Source organism: Ooceraea biroi, chromosome 9 (genome assembly GCF_003672135.1).
Source record: "Ooceraea biroi isolate clonal line C1 chromosome 9, Obir_v5.4, whole genome shotgun sequence".
Taxonomy (NCBI): Eukaryota; Metazoa; Arthropoda; class Insecta; order Hymenoptera; family Formicidae; genus Ooceraea; species Ooceraea biroi.
The window spans coordinates 5,027,011-5,045,970 of NC_039514.1; the positions used below are offsets into that span (position 1 = coordinate 5,027,011).

At 35.7% G+C, this 18,960-nt stretch overlaps 1 protein-coding gene and 2 pseudogenes across 1 annotated transcript; 1 reads left to right on the forward strand and 2 right to left on the reverse strand.

Annotated features, from left to right (window-relative positions):
• Nucleotides 1–5,173: 5,173 nt before the first annotated feature.
• On the reverse strand, nucleotides 5,174–6,919 carry LOC113562551. Its single transcript, XM_026972277.1, has one exon. The coding sequence runs from the start codon at nucleotides 6,042–6,044 to the stop codon at nucleotides 5,544–5,546; it is 501 nt and encodes a 166-aa protein (XP_026828078.1). The 5' UTR covers nucleotides 6,045–6,919; the 3' UTR covers nucleotides 5,174–5,543.
• A 250-nt stretch (nucleotides 6,920–7,169) lies between these two features.
• LOC113562641 lies at nucleotides 7,170–8,135 on the forward strand (annotated as a pseudogene).
• A 578-nt stretch (nucleotides 8,136–8,713) lies between these two features.
• On the reverse strand, nucleotides 8,714–9,300 carry LOC113562678 (annotated as a pseudogene).
• Nucleotides 9,301–18,960: the final 9,660 nt, after the last annotated feature.

Genomic DNA, 18,960 nt, shown 5'->3' on the forward strand with positions numbered 1-18,960 from the left:
TCAGAGATACGAGAGCTGATAGTAGGACCTCAAGAAGCACAAGAGGGAAGAGTTTTACGGGATAGAAGTAGAATCCGAAGACCGAGCAGATATGAAGATGGATTTTTATTGCAGAAGCAGAATAACCTTAAAGTTATAAAGAAGCAGTTACTAGTTCATACGCAACTCAGTGGAAGTAGGCAATGGACAAGGAGATTGCGTCGCTCATTAAAAACAAGACATGGAGTATTGTAAATCAACAGGATGGAAAGAAGTTGATAGAAAATCGTTGGGTTTATAAGCTAAAAAGAAAACCTGACGGAAGTATTGATAGATTTAAAGCCAGACTTGTAGCGAAGGGTTATTCACAAAAACAAGGAGTCGATTATCACGAGACTTTTAGCCCTGTTGTTAAACACGATTCAATACGTATAATTTTGGCCTTGGCAGCATCAAGAAAATTGTTGTTACAACAATTTGATATTAAAACAGCCTTTCTCAACGGAAAATTACAGGAGACCATATTTATGAAACAACCTGAGAGTTATGAAGAAGGATAGAATAACGTTTGCAAGTTGGAAAGAAGCTGTATGGGTTAAAACAAGCCTCCAGATGTTGGCATGAGCATTTTATTGTTTTCTTGAAGAAATTTGATTTAAGACCTACGAAATCAGATCCTTGTGTCTTTATAAGTAATAAACTAGGAAACATGCTTATCTTAGGCCTTTATATAGACGATGGTTTGATAACAACGTCAAATCGTGTGATCGCAGATGAGTTGTTGAGTCATTTAAGAGAAGAGTTTGAAATAACCGTTGGAAATTTAAGTTTCTTTCTAGGTTTCCAAATAGAACAAAGCGTTGATGGATCTATCTTTTTACATCAATCTGGGTATGGCAGGAGGATTTTGGAACGTTTCAACATGATTGATGCCAATCCAGTAACGGTTCCTATGGACAAACATCAAGAATTAAGCACGTGAGAAAATTCAATTAAGTGTATCAGTACATGGCAAACAGCAAATTGAAGAAACATGAGCACCGTATAGAGAAGCCGTTGGATCTCTTATGTATTTAGCAATAGGCACGAGACCGGACATTGCGTTTGCGTTAAGTATCGTCAGTCAGTATTTATAATCACCGAATAAGATACACTGGAACTCCGTGAAAAGAATTTTGAAATATTTGAAAGGAATGATAGATTACGGTTTAGTTTTTAAGGCATGTGCGAATTTTAGTTTGTTAGCATTTAATGATGCAGATTTTGCACATGATGTTGAAACTCGCAAATCGACTTCGGGTTATATTTTTAAATTAAGTGAAAGTACTGTTTCGTGGTGTTCGCAAAAACAGAAAGTATTTAGTTGCTTTGTCTACTACAGAATCGGAATTTATAGCTGCGGTGCAAACGATAAAAGAGTTAATTTGGTTGGATCGTTTGATGCGTGAAATCATTCAAGAAGAAGTTGCCAAACCAAAATTGTTACTTGATAACCAGAGTGCAATTAAACTTCTTAGAAATCAAGAGTTTATAGACGAACGAAACATATTGATATTAGGTATCATTTTGCACGTGAGAAAATTCAAGAAGGATTGTTTGATTTTGAATATGTTTCGACCAAAGAACAACAAGCGGATATCCTCACAAAACCGCTGTTAAAGGATCAGTTTTATTATATACGAGAGTTATTAAATGTTAAATCAAGAGAAGGATTTAAGGCGGTATTGTCGTCTAGAAATTTGAAAAAATCGATTTTGAGTTTTTTGGATTTTATTATACTACAGACCTTCAGAAATACGCCTGTTAAAACCGTATAGTGAAATTCGTAAAATTGACTGAATTATAGCAATTCTAAGAAGTACGGTTGCGCGCGCGGAAAGCGTAACCGAGACGCAGCTGCGCCGTTCTACTGTTCCCTTTGTTGTTTGGTTTTGACCTGCTCGGGATACCTTAGGCTTGTTTGGGGCCTTATATTGGAAGAAAAAAGATCCACTCTGACCTAGTACAACCAGTTCAGCCAAAAAAACAAGCCTTTTGTTGTTCGGTTTAGTTTCGTCTCAACTTCTGAACGAAGTAGACACGAACATACAGCAAAATGAGTAGCAGGAAAGGTACGAAAACTAATATCTCTCGCGCGTATCGGAGTTCAGTGACTAAAAAAAGAAAATTCAGAGGAAATCAGCATACTGGAGAAACGAGTGAAAGTTTTACAAGTACAACAGCAGCGAAGTTCTGAAGAACTGGTGACGAGGAAATTCCGCTTGATATACAACACGGTTATTGTATATTGAATTTTTACTCTGTTTTTGCTGCAATCAGTGCGTCTGTTATTTGCAAAACCTGCAAAAACGAAGTTTGTTTTACTAAAACCAGCCCTCGCGGATTGGGTTTCAAAATCCAATTGCAATGTACAGGATGTTGCAAGATGATACAGAGCAGGGGGAGATTACGATTTCTGAGGCCCCCCGATTTGACCGTTGATTCTTCATCTATGGGCCATTACAAAGTGAATTTGAAGAGTGACAAAAGTCGATTTTCCGCTTAGTTTCCGAGTAAAAACGTTATTTAAATAGTAAAGATCGCAAAAGTTTTTACTGTATATCTCCGAAAATATTAATTTGAGGAAAAAATTTTTAGGCAAAAAATGAAACCACTGAAAAACTACAAAAAAAGTTATACGCATTTTTTACATAAACGCTTTATTTTGGCTGTTGTGCTAGAAAATAATAATTTTAACCTTATTTTACATTAACGGTAAAACTGCTGTTTAGGGGACCCACCTCCGATGACCTTGATCTTGACATATGTTGTGAAGGTCAGTGTCCTGAGTGACCTTCAGAAGGATTCGGCCGTTGCTCATTGTTTGTTAAAAAGTTATTAACAAAAGAAGTTTTATGATTTAACCCAGGTTAGGTTAGGTTAAAGCAGAGAATATTTGTACTTATATTAAAACAAACTATTCTATATATTAACGATTCACTGCTTTAAATAACTTTCCTACTTTCGTTCATATACATATTCGTCGTTTATGTCTTTCAATATTCAAAATAACTGCTATACTTTGGAAACTTCTTTTGTAAATAACTTCTGTATGGTAAAATCTGTTACACTAACTCCGGCGGGGGGAGGGGCATCGCCCCGCCCCCCCGCCCTCCCGCGAAGCGGGCTGAAAACCGCGCATGCTCGGTCAGTGTGTGCTACGCCTGTAGACCAGTAGACTGTCGGTATGACAGATTTTCTTACCCCGAAACTATCACGTTTTAACACTTTGTAACTTTTTTTCTAGTTGAGAGCAACGATTTTAACTTTCAAATTAGTGTTTTACGCACTTAAATGTATTAAAAATTGTTATTTTTTACATAACAGGCAAAATAATAGATTTATGAAAAAAATGCATATAACCTTTTTTATAGGGTTTTTTAGTGGTTTCATTTTTTGCTTACAACTTTTCTTGCTCAAATCAATATTTTCGCAGATATACAGTAAAAACTTTTGCGATAATTACTATTTTAATAATGTGTTTACTCGAAAACTAAGCTGAAAATCAACTTTTGTCACTCTTCAATTTCGCTTTGTAATGGCCGATAGATGAAGAATCAACGGTCAAATCGAGGGGCCTCAGAAATCGTAATCGTGCCCAGAGCAGTACGACGGGTCACGCAGCAGATTATTGCAGGGGCACGGTGGTCGGCGCTGCGTAGTCGGTAATAACTATGCCGACATTACCTAGTTATCGAGATCACACGTCTTTCTCTCTTGTGATAAAAGATATATAATGTTGAGCGCGTAAGAAGGTATTTAATTTAAAAACATGTTTCATATCTGTGTGTAAATAATTATTTATTCTATAGGATTTATTTTATAAGACATGTTCGAAATGTCCTACATTATTTTCTAAACATATTGCAACTCTCCGCATACAATTTTGTCGCACTCTACTTAACATAACAGGTGTTATGTTGCGACTTGCTGCCTGTATCCTTTCAATTAAATTCTCGCGATTCGTGAGTAATGTTTTGTATACCTGATCGCGTACAAAGTCCCATACAAAAAAGTCCATGGGTGTAAGATCAGGTGATCTCGGTGGCCATTCGTGCAAATCGCTATATATTCCTATCCACCTGTTTCTGAATTTACGATTTAAAATTGCACGGGCGACAGCGGATATATGGGCTGGATGACCGTCTTGTTGGAAGATCATGTTTGCTCGAATATATAGTGGAACATCTTCCAACAAAGAAGGATGTTGAAAAAGGTCGATTTTTTGCCTACGAGTGGCAAGTGAAATTCGAGTTTCATAAGGTCATGTAATACCTCAAATAACATAAAAACAATAGTCATTTTTTCTAGAATCACAGGGAACATAAAAAAATCATAAGGAGTTTGTGAAAAAATCACGGTCTCCGAGTAGATTATTGCTGGACTGTTCTGTGCTCTCGAATCTCTAAGCACTCGAATAGAAACATATAATTGAGGATTTTGAGATCGCTGATTATCAATTTGATGTCAGAAATCTAAATAACCAATATGGCGGATCCAATATCGTGGATTAAACGTGGCAAACTTATGGTGCAAAATCTCGGAAAAATCTCTGTATCTTGTGAGAGTATTAAATAATTCACTTTAAGATATTCTGGATGCCTGATACTGATTCCGAAGCTTTGATGGCCGATCCAGTATGGCGGACGCTACACGAAAAATTCTGAATATTGGCTTAGAAAAAAAAGTTCTTAAATATATGTGTACGATATACTTGTAACTGTGGTTTAATGAATCGTCCTTTACACATCTACAAATACTATATTTTGATGCAAAATGGTGATGAATACAAAATGGCAGATAATATGTTAGGATTTCTGAATATTATACTGATCAGCTAAAAAATTGGTACTTATTGGTACCGGCAGATAACGACTCCAAAGCGAACTATTTAGAGTTCCAAGGCATATCTGGTTTAAGATACATATTGTTCCAGGTATATTTGTTTGAAGGCACATCTATTCTCAAGGTATATCTGTTTGAAGGCATACTTATATCGTCTAGAATCGCTCTTAGCCGAACAAGAAGGGTCCAGGGACAAGAACGAGAATGTGACGGTAATATCTCCATTTTTCTTTTTTTTGAAATATTTTTTAATTTTTTTAATTTTTAATCAAAAAAATTTTTTTCTATTTTTTATTTTTTTATTTTTCCCCCACTATTACGGCCACAGTCTCGACACGCGCCGCAGTGATGTTAGATTTCGGCTCCGGTGGAGAGGGGATGGTCTCGTGAGGCACACGGGTTTCGAAAACAGTATCAGGCATTCAGAATATCTTAAAGTGAATTATTAAATACTCTCACGAGATACAGAGATTTTTCCGAGATTTTGCACCATAAGTTTGCCACGTTCAATCCACCATAGTGGTTCGCCATATTGGTTATTTAGATTTCTGACATCAAACTGATAATCAGCGATCTCAAAATTCTCAATTATATATTTCTATTCGAGTGCTTAGAGATTCGAGAGCACAGAACAGTCCAGCAATAATCTACTTGGCGACCGTGATTTTTTCACAAACTCCTTATGATTTTTTTATGTTCCCTGTGATTCTAGAAAAAATGACTATTGTTTTTGTGTTATTTGAGGTATACATGACTTTATGAAACTCGAATTTCACTTGCCACTCGTAGGCAAAAAATCGACCTTTTTCCACATCCTCCTTTGGCAGTTGTTCTTCCAGAAAATTAGAATATTCTTCTACCGTAATATTAATATTTTCTGGAAAGAAGTGCGGTACGATAATCATATCGTCCACAATCCCCATCCAAGGATTAACATGAAATTTTCCCTGGACGTGTGTTTCTTTCCTGCAATGAGGATTCTCTTCCGCGTAATGATGTTCATTTTGACGATTAATACGACCGTCACTGCGGAAAGTGCACTCGTCTGTCCATAGTATACTCCGCAGGAAGTAATCATCCTCAATATCGTCAATATCAACCTGTATGATAAAGATATGCAATAATGTATGTTGTATTCTCTGATGTCTTTCTTTTTTGTGCAATTTGCTCGAAAGTATCATTAGTTTTGTGTTTATTACTCAGGTTGACGTATTATCACGAAGACTTTAGAAGAAACGGTGATATGAGCACCATATAAAAACGCGTCAACGAGAAATATTCGACAAATGAAAGTTTGGTGCCACGACTTCGTATTGTACATTTTACAGTTTTGAAAGCAAAACGGCTAATACATTAGTAAACTATACAATTTACCTGGTCGGATATCCAATCACAAAATCTATGTCGGCGGGGCAAATCTTGGTAGAGCAACTTGTGTGTTGCATGTCTTTTGAAACAATGCAATCTTAAGTCCTTCTTTATTATTCGATGTACCTTGGTATGGTCCATACCGAGATCATACGCAATACTTCTGGTGTTAGTGTGCGGATCTGCTAAAATGGCCTCTCTCACTTGATTAATGGTTTCTGCTCTTCGATGATGCACATTATGTCGACGTCTTGATGCACGTAACGTGCCATGCTGGACAAGGCGAGTAAATAATGCATGGAAAAATCCGTGGGCTGGATGCCGTTTTTCAGGAAAGCGCTTAGCATACAAAATTGCGGCTTTCCATTTTTATGACATTCGCCATAGATGAGTAACATATTTGCCAACTCTTCGTTAGTATAACGAGGACGCTCCATCGTGTACCGCGTTTTCGACGTTCCGTTGTTGTCAACCGTTTCACGCAAGGAAAAGAACGTCGAGCACAGAGACGAACAAAAGGTAATCGGTAATACGAATTGATAAACGCGGTACACGATGGAGCGTTCTCGTTATACTAACGAAGAGTTGGCAAATATGTTACTTATCTATGGCGAATGTCATAAAAATGGAAAGCCGCAATTTTGTATGCTGAGCGCTTTCCTGAAAAGCGGCATCCAGCCCACGGATTTTTCCATACACTGAGAAAAATTTCCATCGGATAAACCGATTAAATAGTGTATCCGATTGTTACTCTTGTTTTCCAATTAAATGATGGATATGTCCGATCATTTCTTTGTCTTTTATACAATTTAATCGGATATATTCGTTTGTTACTATTTAATTGAATTATCCGATTAGATAGGCCATGATATTTTTTTTAGTGTACATTATTTACTCGCTTTACATAATAATAATTAATCAAGAAGGACTTAAGATTGCATTGTTTCAAAAGACATGCAACACACAAGTTGCTCTCCCAAGATTTGCCCCGCTGACATAGATTTTGTGATTGGATATCCGACCAGGTAAATTGTATAGTTTACTAATGTATTAGCCGTTTTGCTTTCAAAACTTTAAAATGTATAATACGAAGTCGTGGCAAACAACTTTCGTTTGTTGAATATTTCTCGTTGACGCGTTTTTATATGGTGCTCATATCACCGTTTCTTCTAAAGTCTTCGTGATAATACGTCAACCTGAGTAATAAACACAAAACTAATGATACTTTCGAGCAAATTGCACAAAAAAGAAAGACATCAGAGAATACAACATACATTATTGCATATCTTTATCATACAGGTTGATATTGACGATATTGAGGATGATTACTTCCTGCGGAGTATACTATGGACAGACGAGTGCACTTTCCGCAGTGACGGTCGTATTAATCGTCAAAATGAACATCATTACGCGGAAGAGAATCCTCATTGCAGGAAAGAAACACACGTCCAGGGAAAATTTCATGTTAATCCTTGGTTGGGGATTGTGGACAATATGATTATCGTACCGCACTTCTTTCCAAAAATATCAGTATTACGGCACAAGAATATTCTAATTTTCTGGAAGAACAACTGCCAAATTTGTTGGAAGATGTTCCACTACATATTCGAGCAAACATGATCTTCCAACAAGACAGTCATCCAGCCCATACATCCGCTGTCGCCCGTGCAATTTTAAATCGTAAATTCAGAAACAGGTGGATAGGAATATATAGCGATTTGCACGAATGGCCACCGGGATTACCTGATCTTACACCCATGGACTTTTTTGTATGGGGCTTTTTACGCGATCAGGTATACAAAACATTACCCACGAATCGCGAGAATTTAATTGAAAGGATACAGGCAGCAAGTCGCAACATAACACCTGTTATGTTAAAGGGGGAGCCTCATGTAACTCGCTAAAAATAAGGTGATTTTTGGGAATTTGTTTTAAAAAAACAATTCAATGGATCGTTTTAAAATTTATAGGGTATATTGTTTAATATTTTAAGAAGTAAAAAATTAGTTTTTGGTTCTGATTTAATTGTGTCGTCCGGAGTTATAAAATTATTTAGTCACGGCCTCGAAATCGGAGTCGTCTATCGGCGTGCAGTGTAGCGCCTGTTGTATTCGCCTGAAACAAAATTTAATAAAGGGTTATCTTTTTTAATAAGATTACGCTATGGATGAACCACAGTATTCCAAAAAAGTGCAAAATTGAGGAAATGGCGGGACATTGAAAATGAAGTTGTGATTTTGATGCAAAATTTCCGATTTATTTATGTAAAAAAATAATTAAATTTAATAATATCACTAAAAGTAGTGGTTCATCCAGAGAGGAATGTATTCATCTACATGCTTGCAAAATTGGAAGTCGATTGATTGAATATTTTTTTAGCTATGCTGCACGCCAGTTCGAAAAAAGTTGTTTTGAGAAAAACGCATTTAAAAGTTTAGGTATTGAAAAGTAACAATTTTTGGAAACTTACAGCTGTTTTGCGCTAGTCTGCTATTCCTGGCCCATACAGCAAACCTTCTTCTTCTTCGTAAAATTGTTGCTGTTGAATTTGTTGCTCTCTCCGACTTGTCCGAGCCTCCTTTGTGCTACTTAGACTGCGGCGTTCCTGTCTCTTCAACCGTTCCGCGTCGCAAGTATCAGCGAAAAATTTGCATTGCTGTCTGATAATAATTTCCAGCGCTTCCATAATTTTTAATACACTAAAGTAGCCTTCATTAAAAATACCGGCTGCAATAAAAGTGTCGATCTCTATAATTTTTATGCCGGAATTCAAGTGTTTTGGAGTCAAACGCCACACGGTAGAATTAAAACATTCATTAGCATTTTGCGTGTGTCCTCCTAAACATCTGTCTAAAAGATCTTTCCGTGACAGGTCTTCATAAATAGACAATAAATGCTTTTGAACATCAGGATGAAGGATGCAAGTGGGTGGTCAAAATCTTCTTTTCCTGTGGCCTCCGCGACACGTCACTTACACCAACTATCAGCTCCTGGTGGACAATTGTGATGCATCGGCTTTTCATTTGTGGAGCATAAATGGTAGTACGTCACCATTATAGCTTTTGCCATTTCATCGGCGGAGTCAATGTTTCTTCTTATTGCTAAACCATAATATTTTGTCAGTTTTTTAATCAGAACATTAGTCAACTTTCCTTTTCCTCCGAGTTTTTCTGTTTTCTTTAGATTTCGAAGCCGTGTACCCATTCTCTTTTCTATATAACCAATACACTCACTTTTTACTACTTGAAAATCGTCGCCATAAGTATTTAAATCTAAAATTGCTTTGTACGTTTTCGAATCTCCATCGCCGATGTAATTGCCGTACTTCACTTCAAACTTCTCTTCGGATCTTGTAAACATCTCTTTAATGGCATCGACTTCCATTTTTCCTGCAGAACCGGAATGATTTGCGAGGCATTGTTCTTTATGCTCTTCGTACCATTGGAGATATTCTTCAGTATTTTTCTGGCTTTTCCAATACGTACAAGCTTGATAGTAACTTCCTTTTATAACGAGGTCTATTACTTTGCCACTGTAATATCCTATAAGCGTTGTTACATTGTATAGTGAAGAAAAGCCACGTTTCTTCCAGGATCCATCGCCTGACACTTTGAAATTCGACGGAGATCTACCATTTTTAACATTTTCTTCCTTTTCTTCTTGAACTACTTTTTTGCACAAAACATCAATCACTGCGCTGGTTGCGGAATGAATATGTTGCACAGCATGATCGTATGCAGTTTTACTTGTACCTTGCCCGATATCCATAAGACCGCAAAAGATATTTATACCTTCCCTGGCGGCGTTTAAAAGTCTCATGACGAATATTATTCTCCGATTAATTTCAAAAGCATTTTTGATAAAAGGCCCAGAATTGATTTCTCTCCTACCACATCGGCATGAAATTATGATCTTGAAACCAAGGCCACGAATTCCTGATTCTGCAAATTTTATGTCTTGCTTGCACTGTCTGCAAATAACCATTTTTGCTATTGCTCCGAAAACGGTTACAAATTCGATGATCCGATAATAATGTGTTGGAGTAACAACAATGTCTTCATTTCTCGCTGTATACAATTTTTTTGCACTTGCACTCTATCCTTACGTAGTACCTTTTTCATCGCTATACTGATTGCCTGCAAATACTCTTTTTCGCGGTGTAGATTGACGATAACTGTCATGTTTAGTCCCTTTCGGATACATCTCGACGTTTCAGTAAACGATTGTACTGGCCGAAATTCAAAACACACCTAACCTTCAAAGCACAACCTTCGTAACGCTCGGTCGTTTCTCGAATGCAGCTGTATCTAAAAATAATCACATCCCCGAAGCTATTCAATACAATAGACTGAGCGAAGGGACGCACCGCGCGCTACCTGTGTGACGCGCTCCAAAACCGGTTGTAACTCCGTTAATATTTCGAATTTCGGTCTGTAACTTGAGGGACATATTTTTCGGATGTACTACTATCGATTTATGCAAAAAAATCGATTTTTCCGACCCATTACATGAGGCTCCCCCCTTAAAGTGAGTAAAATTGGAGTTTAAAAAATGTTTGAACACGTATATTAAGTTAATATATAAATATTGAAAAAATATATTAATATGTAGGTATATAAATGTGTGTGTGTGTGTGTGTGTGTGTGTGTGTGTGTGTGTGTGTGTGTGTGTGTGTGTGTGTGTGTATGTCTGAAAGGCGGATCCGCAGGAAAGCGCTATTTCGTTGAACCGCTACACACGCACGCACATGCACGCGCATGCACGCACATACACGCGCATGCACGCACATATTTATATATTAACTTAATGTACGTGTTCAAACATTTTTTAAACTCCACTTTTGCTCACTTTAAGTCGTCGTATCTTTTACATTTTTTATTTTTGGCGTTTTTGCCTAAGGAAACTTTTAATCAGCATCACCTAAACTACAACATATTTCAATTTCAGCCAATTTGACCGGAGCTGATTTTTTCCTATAAAATGTGCGGGGTCCTTTTACAGTCTCAGGACATCATATTAAGGTCAATTGTGAAGGTCTTATATGCGGCTTTTGAATGGTTTCCAAGAAAAAAATTTTTCAATTATTTTCGCTAATTTAGATTCTTGAAAATTTTCACGTACAAAAATTAAGTAAAATTGCTGTTTACAAACATCTGATCACTCGGGACAAGCACTGAAATATATCCATACAGGAAGAGGCACTATTGTGCAAAGCCCATGGATGGAAAATGTGATGAAGATAATGTATAGGGTCAGACTCCTACTCTCTCCGTCGCTGCGTCTACGCAGAACGTAAACAAATACAGGCAATGTCAACAGTTTTTTTCTGGCGGAGCCCCTTCCCCCCACTATTGCAAACGATACAGAACACGATACAGTAACTTAAACATATGATTCGTGATATGTCTCACGTAGGGGCCTGCTAATCTTTTCAATATCAATTACTTTTAGTATTTTGTAGACTCATTACTTTAGTAAGGCGAAGATTTAATTATTGATATATTGAGTGAAATCTAAGCGATGACACGATCCATCTTGCGTAGGGGTCTTGTTAATCTTTTCAGTATCTATTATTTTTAGTATATTGTAGACTCATCTATTTAGTAAGGCGAAGATTTAATAAATATATCCTTAGGTACGGAGTGTTTTTTATGTGTTTTGCATTAGCGTGTGCTAGCGGTTGAGCATCGTGAAAAGCCGTGTTTATGCTGCGTCACGCGTCGGTTTAGTAGGCGCTTAGAAACGGTACTGTAACTCTGTTTGATAATAACAGTTTAAAGAAATGATTTGCTATGGCTTTTTCTATTTCTTCCACCTTCGGACAGGCCGATGTTGCTACTGCTTCTGTTTCTCTTTCTACTTCTTCACCAGCCATCGCTACAGCTTTAAAGGGTTTCTGGAATTTTCGAAGGCTTTTAAGTGTCCTCGCTACTCGGGAGTCTACTATTAGCTGGTATCAGGAAGTGGGTCTTTTGCCTAAAAAACGTAAGTGACCAAAGAATGGCAAAGAATGGATATCCATCTTTCGTTCTTCCCGAGCCTATAAAGGTTCCGCGACAGCTGTCGGATTGCGTTTTAAATGTAAAAGACATAACATTGAGAAGACGGTGAGTGAAAATACGTGGTTTGAGCATCACAACATATTAATGGAAGATATAATCTTGCTTACTTACTGCTTTGCAATGAAGAGCTCTTACGAAAACGTTTGAAGAGAGCTTCGAGGAGGCGACCAGCCATCAGTTAGCGACGAGACAATTGCTGATATATATAGTTTTTCGAGGGAAGTGTGTATGTTTGCACTTGATTCACTTATCGAAAATCGAGGACCGCTTGGCGGACAAAACAAAATTGTCGAAATTGACGAGATGAAGTTTGGCAAGCAGAAATATCAAAAATGTCATCATATTGAAGAAACTTGGATTTTTGGGGCAATTCAGGTAGACACTGGAGAGCTTCGTTTGGAGATTTGTCCTGAGAATCGTCGTACAAGTGAGGCTTTGCTTCCTTTAATAAAGAAACGTATACTTCCTGGGACAATAATTCACTCGGACTGCTGGCGTGCCTATGACTGTCTCAAAGATCATGGGTATAATCATTCGAGTATCAACCATGAAGAACATTTTGTGAATCCCGAAATCGGGGTAAACACTCAGATGATTGAGTATCAATTGCGACCTTTGCGAGCACGATTACAGAGAGGAGGCATTCCAAAAGCTGATCTCGACTACCATCCGTGCGAATATCTCTGGCGCAGGGAAATAGAAAAGAAAGGTTTGGATCCTTTTGTTTCATTGATAACTTCTATAGTTAAAGTGTATCCGGGGATTGGGAAATAATTGCTACTATGATCTCAAAGCAGTTCAGTTAAAAAAAAGGATAACAAGGAAAAAGAAAAATTAGGATGTTAGGTTAGGTTAGATTAGGTTAGATTAATCCTTTCAGGGGCACTGGTACATATTATATATACTACTTCCATTGCCGCAGTTTTATTATTGTTGCTCTTACAAGTTCGCCATAATAAGCGTGCCGTTTTATTTTTCTGACTTCTAAATACTTGTTTTTTAAGTTTTTCTTTTTATTTCTATTTATTATAATAATTAACAATTAATATGAATAAATAAAGTTGAGGAAATAGCGTTTTTTTTCATTTTACTTCGTCCCTGACGACACAAATGAAGATGGGAAGCTAAACAAATTACTAAATATACTTGATATCTCCTACTATCATATATAATTTTTGAAAATTTTTTCGCAGATTCAATTTTTAATAAAAAAATAAAAAATTATGTATTTTTGCGAAGTAAGCGAGAAATGTGGACCTTTTGCTCAAACTACACTACTCACAAAAATTAGAGGAACACCAAACTTTTCTTAAAAAATAGGCAAACTTCAAGCAGCTGTAACTTTGTTAAAAATGAACGAAATTTAAATTAAAAAAAAGGATTTTAAAGCTTGAAACTTCTACTTTCGAACGGTTGCCATGAGTTTAAATTTCTCTGACGTTTGGTAATTTTTACATACAAAACACTGCGAACTGGACAAAATAAGAAATTTTCTTTTCACTTTGAAGGTCTGTCATGTATCAAAAACAAATTCTCCGAAAATTCTCGACTTTTTATTGTAAAAGATTGAAGTTTTCCCTACAAAACGCTTTTCTTTAAATTTTTCTACGAGTTTTTGTTACTGAGTTATCGCCGATTAAATAAAAATTGGCATTGTTTACTTTGATTGCTCATAACTCCGGTAAAAATCATCGCACAGCAATTTAAAAAACGGATTCTTAAAGCTGAAACGTTGCTCTATAGAACGGTATACTTGCCCAAATTTTTTCGAAAACATGTAACCATGCTGAAAATGGATGAATATAACGTAAAAATGAATGATTTTTCACTTTGTCATTTTGACCTTAAAAACAATCGTACAGAATGACAAACAAAATTTGTTCTTCACATTTTTTAATACTTTTCAATACCATGAATTTGACAAAAATTTGCCGAATAGCTATAAGATTTTTTTCATGGTGGCCACTGTGGTTTTATGGGACAAAATTAAGAAATTGCTAAATTTCAGTAAGATAAAATGGAAAATAATGTTAATTAATGTTAAAAAATTGATTTCTAGCGCACTATATTAATCTTTATTAAGTCAGCAATAACAAAGTACACACTTTTCTACCAAAAGTTGAAAAAATTTGTGACCGCCGGCGTTAGTTTTATCCAAAGCGTACCACGTGGAGGTCGCACGGTCGGATTTATGCTTCGTTTTGTGTGTGTGTGTGTGTGTGTGTGTGTGCGTGCGTGTGTGTGCGTATGCATTATGTGGAGTGTATCAGTGATTAATGCAAGATGGAGTGATTAACGCTAAAAAGAATTTAATAACGTGTATTTCCGCCTCTATTCAAAATGACTGCTCGCAATCGATTTCGCATATTGATGCAACGACGTATTGATGCGTCGTCCACCCAAGCATATACTTTCCCAGTATAAACTTTTTTACTTTAATATTATTAATTTTTTATACTGGGAAAGTCTATGCTTGGATGGAAGAGCACGAGGAGACGGGCTTCGCCCGTCATCTAGTACTCTTCCACATAAAAAAATAACAAAACTTTGGAGTGACAAAAAGTACTGCGTGGAAGTTACAATGTAGAACTATCTGCAGATTACTGGGATGGAATGATCTCTATATATTTCAACGTGAAGTTCTTACTTTGCGTTTTCGGATAGCTGAAAAGTTTTGCAAAACAGATTTCACCGTACAGATTTTGATCACCTGATACACGGCACGGATCCCGGCGGAGGGGAGGGGCACAGCCCCTCCTCCCCGCCCTCCCGCGAAGCGGGCTGAAAACGAGCACTCAACTATCGCCTAATAATATTAACGAGCGTATGTGTCCGGGGCTTTATTCATTAAACTGTTTTGTTAGTAACTTTTTAACAAATAACGAGCGACGGTTAAAACCTAGTGCGGGTTTTTCGGGGAGGTGACCTTTGTAATATATGTCAATATCATGGCCTTGTTTCGCGTGGACAGCTGACAATTTGTGCAAAATCATTAAACTTCTTTTGTTTACAACTTTTTAATAAACAACGACGACGGCTAAAACCTTTTGAAGGTCACTCAGGAAGGTACTCTTGACAACATATGTCAAAGTCAAGGTCATCGGAGCTGACACCCCTATAATGCATAATTACCAAATGTTGGAATAGTAGAATTAATGATCTTTTATTGAGTTTGAATGTTCAAAATCTAACAATGATTATTGCTTATATTTTAAAAAACCACAAATAATTTATTTATTATTATATGTTGATGATATAATATTGGCTGGTCCAAATCTTAAGGGGGGACATATACCTAGAAGGGTCAAAAAATTCGATTTTTTTTTCTATATATATTTTCAAAGTATGATATCTTAAGAATATTTTTGTGCAGTTATAAATCGATCTGGCCAGTAATATAAAAGTTACACGTAAGTATATTCGAGTCCGTTCGAGCGCGCTAGGGTCATTTCGGTTTTCACAGGTGTAAAACGAAAGATCCCTCTGATTAGGGTTTTTTCCCCTCCCTTTTCTATTTATTATATACCAATACCAAACATCAGATCTGCTTGGAAAACACAAACAGTCGGTTCCACAGCAGTTTTTGTCCAGACGAGCAATCGAAAGAATCGAATAGTACAGTAAAATAATACGACAGAAATGGATCGCAGGAAATGATCTAGAGATCTCCGAACATCTGAAAATATTCGAAAATCAAGAGCAAAGAAACCTCCACTGCCTAGGAATCGGCATTCAGATGGAACAAGAAGAGAAGAGCTGTAGCACGTCTGCGCTAAGCAGTACGAGAGAGGAGAGAATACGTCGTCGCCAAGAACAGAGGGACTTTCTAAAAGCATCTACTTCGGCAGAGGCTGTACTATATGGGCCTGGAGTAGATGATTCAGTGTAAATATAAAATTTCTCATCTTTTCGTTGTGTAAACCTAACATAAAACTTTAAACGCGTTTTTCTCAAAACGAGGTTTTCAAAACGCGTGACAATTACATCTTGAAAATGGTTCGACCGATTGGCTTGCAGTTTTACACACTTTTTCTAGACACTAAAAACTAGTCTTTAACATAGGATTTTTTTCCGATGCTTAGTTTATTTTCTGTAGCCAAAAATGTGCGACATTTTTGGTCAAAAAATCGTTATGTCAACTTTGACCGGCTGCCATTTTGTCTAAACACAATATTTCGAAAAACGGCTATGTTAAAGACTAGATTTATGTTTTAATTTTATAACCCTTGAAGTGATTTTGCTTTCAAATGATTTCTGTGGGAGCCACGGTTGTCACCGCAAACGCCGTTTTTAAAATTAGGAGTTAGAAGCTGTAGCATAGCGCCGCTATTTTGAATTTTGGAATAATAAAACACAAATTTTTTAATAGAGAAAACTGTGATCTTTACACAGAAACAAACCCGATCTCTCTATCTCTTTCCGTTTTTCCGGAAAAAATTCGCAGTTTAGTCTCTTTTTGACCCTTCTAGGTGTATGTCCCCTCTTAAATGTATAGAATTTTATGTGGAAAAGTTAACTCAAGAAGTTAGTGTGAAAAATAAAGATGAGTTTAAAAAGTTTCTTGAACTAGAAATAGAGGATAATAAAGAAAATGGTATATTGTTTTTAAAGAGTAATATAAGAAATTATATGTGTAAAAATATTGGAATGATTTAATAGTGAGAATTGTGAGAATTGTAAACAATGTAAAACACCTATTGAATTAAGTTAAATTTAACTATGCTTCAAGATAAAAGAAATGAAGATAAACCAGTATGTTAGATATCACGTCCAGAAAGGTCTAGAAATGTCTAGAAACGATTCGGTAATAACAAGCAAAAAAGTGTTTTCGTGATCGATGAATACCTGTAACGAGCGATCGCGATTTGGAGTCAGTGTCGCACGAACCATGAACAGCGATAGCAACTCACAACAGAACGATACTTGCGAAATTTACGAAATTAATATAATCCGACAAACTTAATTTGTACTCAAAATTCATCTCGATCCATAATATATTGTATTGACGATTTGCTCAGCATTTAAAATAAACTGTAACCAGTGAAATTTGTAACTGCGGGTTCTTTAATTTGTATTCGTATTAATGTGACCTAACTGAGTGTAAACGAACAAGCATTTCTATACAACACAGTGAAAGAGTTAATAGGTTATTTAGTGTATTTGATGTTAAGTTCTTATCCGGATTTAAGTATTGCAGTAAATTTGTTTAGTAGGATAGTATTAAGATAAATACCTAAATGCCATGTAGTAACATTTAAAAAGAATATTGAGATATTTGAAAGGGACGATAATTAAGTTTGGTTTATATTAGAAAAAAGAAAAGTATCCATTGATGTTATATAGATGCATACTGGGAAGGAGATACTTCTAATCGAAAATCTATTTAGTTAAAGTGTTTAGTAACACAGTGTCTTGAATTACTAGAAAACAAAAGTGTATTGCATTATCAACAACTAAAGTTGAATTATGTAGCATTATGTAATATTATGCAGTTCAGTTATGGATGGAATTTGATTTAAAAAGTTGTTATTAGATTTTAATATAAAGAGAGATTAGATTTTAATATGATAATTTTTTAATATTTGAAGATAGTCAGGCATATATTTTTTTAGTTAAAACTCCAGAGAATAATGGAAGAGTTAGATATAGATATGAAATATAGATTTGAAATATCAGTTTATTTATGAAAACTTTAGAAATGAAATTATTAAGTTTAAAGTATATTAATAGTGAAGATTGACAAGCCGATATATTGATTAAGGGTTTGATGAGTGTTTCATTTTGTAAGAATCGTGAATAATAAGGTTTAGTAAATTAGAGAGGTATAATATAATATAACATAACTTTAAACCTTAAGTTAAGCAATGTTTATTTTAAGTTTATTATTTTAAATTTTAAATTATAGAGGATAGAAAGAGGATGTTGAGATAACAATGCCATTCTATACTTTGTCTTTTTGAGATATGGTTCTTTTCTTATGTTGGCTAGACTGACTTGCATGTCACTTTCCTTTGATTTTGTATTCTATTATTTTACTGCGAATACAACATAAGTAACAATATTATCCCTACTTATTTATTTATAATTAAAATATCTCTCTTTATCATCGATATATAATATATTTAGTAATATCGCAATTAATGTCAATGTATAGGTAGACTTCTGAAATTTTGCTTTCAACATTATCTCGAGAATCCTTATTATAGAGAATTAGATAATTGAAATATAATTGAACATAATGTTGGAATATGAATAATTGGAATGATTTGTTTCTGTGGAACGAATTTTTAAAGAGTAATGCTTTTGAAATAATCATAATATTGACAGTCACAAGAGTTTCTTTTGTATGATAATATATTTCCATCCATACGTAAATTTTTGAGATGATTGAACAATGATTAAACAGTGATCCGATAAAAAAGAACCTTTACGACAAACTTACACTTATGCAAGCATTTTCAACAGAAATCAGTGCCGAGGAAACATATTTTTAATAAAACAAGCGATTTTTATATGCAGTATGCAGTTAATCTTTAAATTGATACTGTGTCAATTCTATTATGTAGATATACCACCCCCTCACTCACTCACACACACACACACACACACACACAATTTTTAACTAATTAACAAATCGATAAATAAATCAAAGAACTTTAATATTTTC

Bases quoted from the DNA above. Each gene is read 5' to 3' on its own strand.
- LOC113562551 (XM_026972277.1), bottom strand. From the start codon at position 6,044: ATGATACTTTCGAGCAAATTGCACAAAAAAGAAAGACATCAGAGAATA.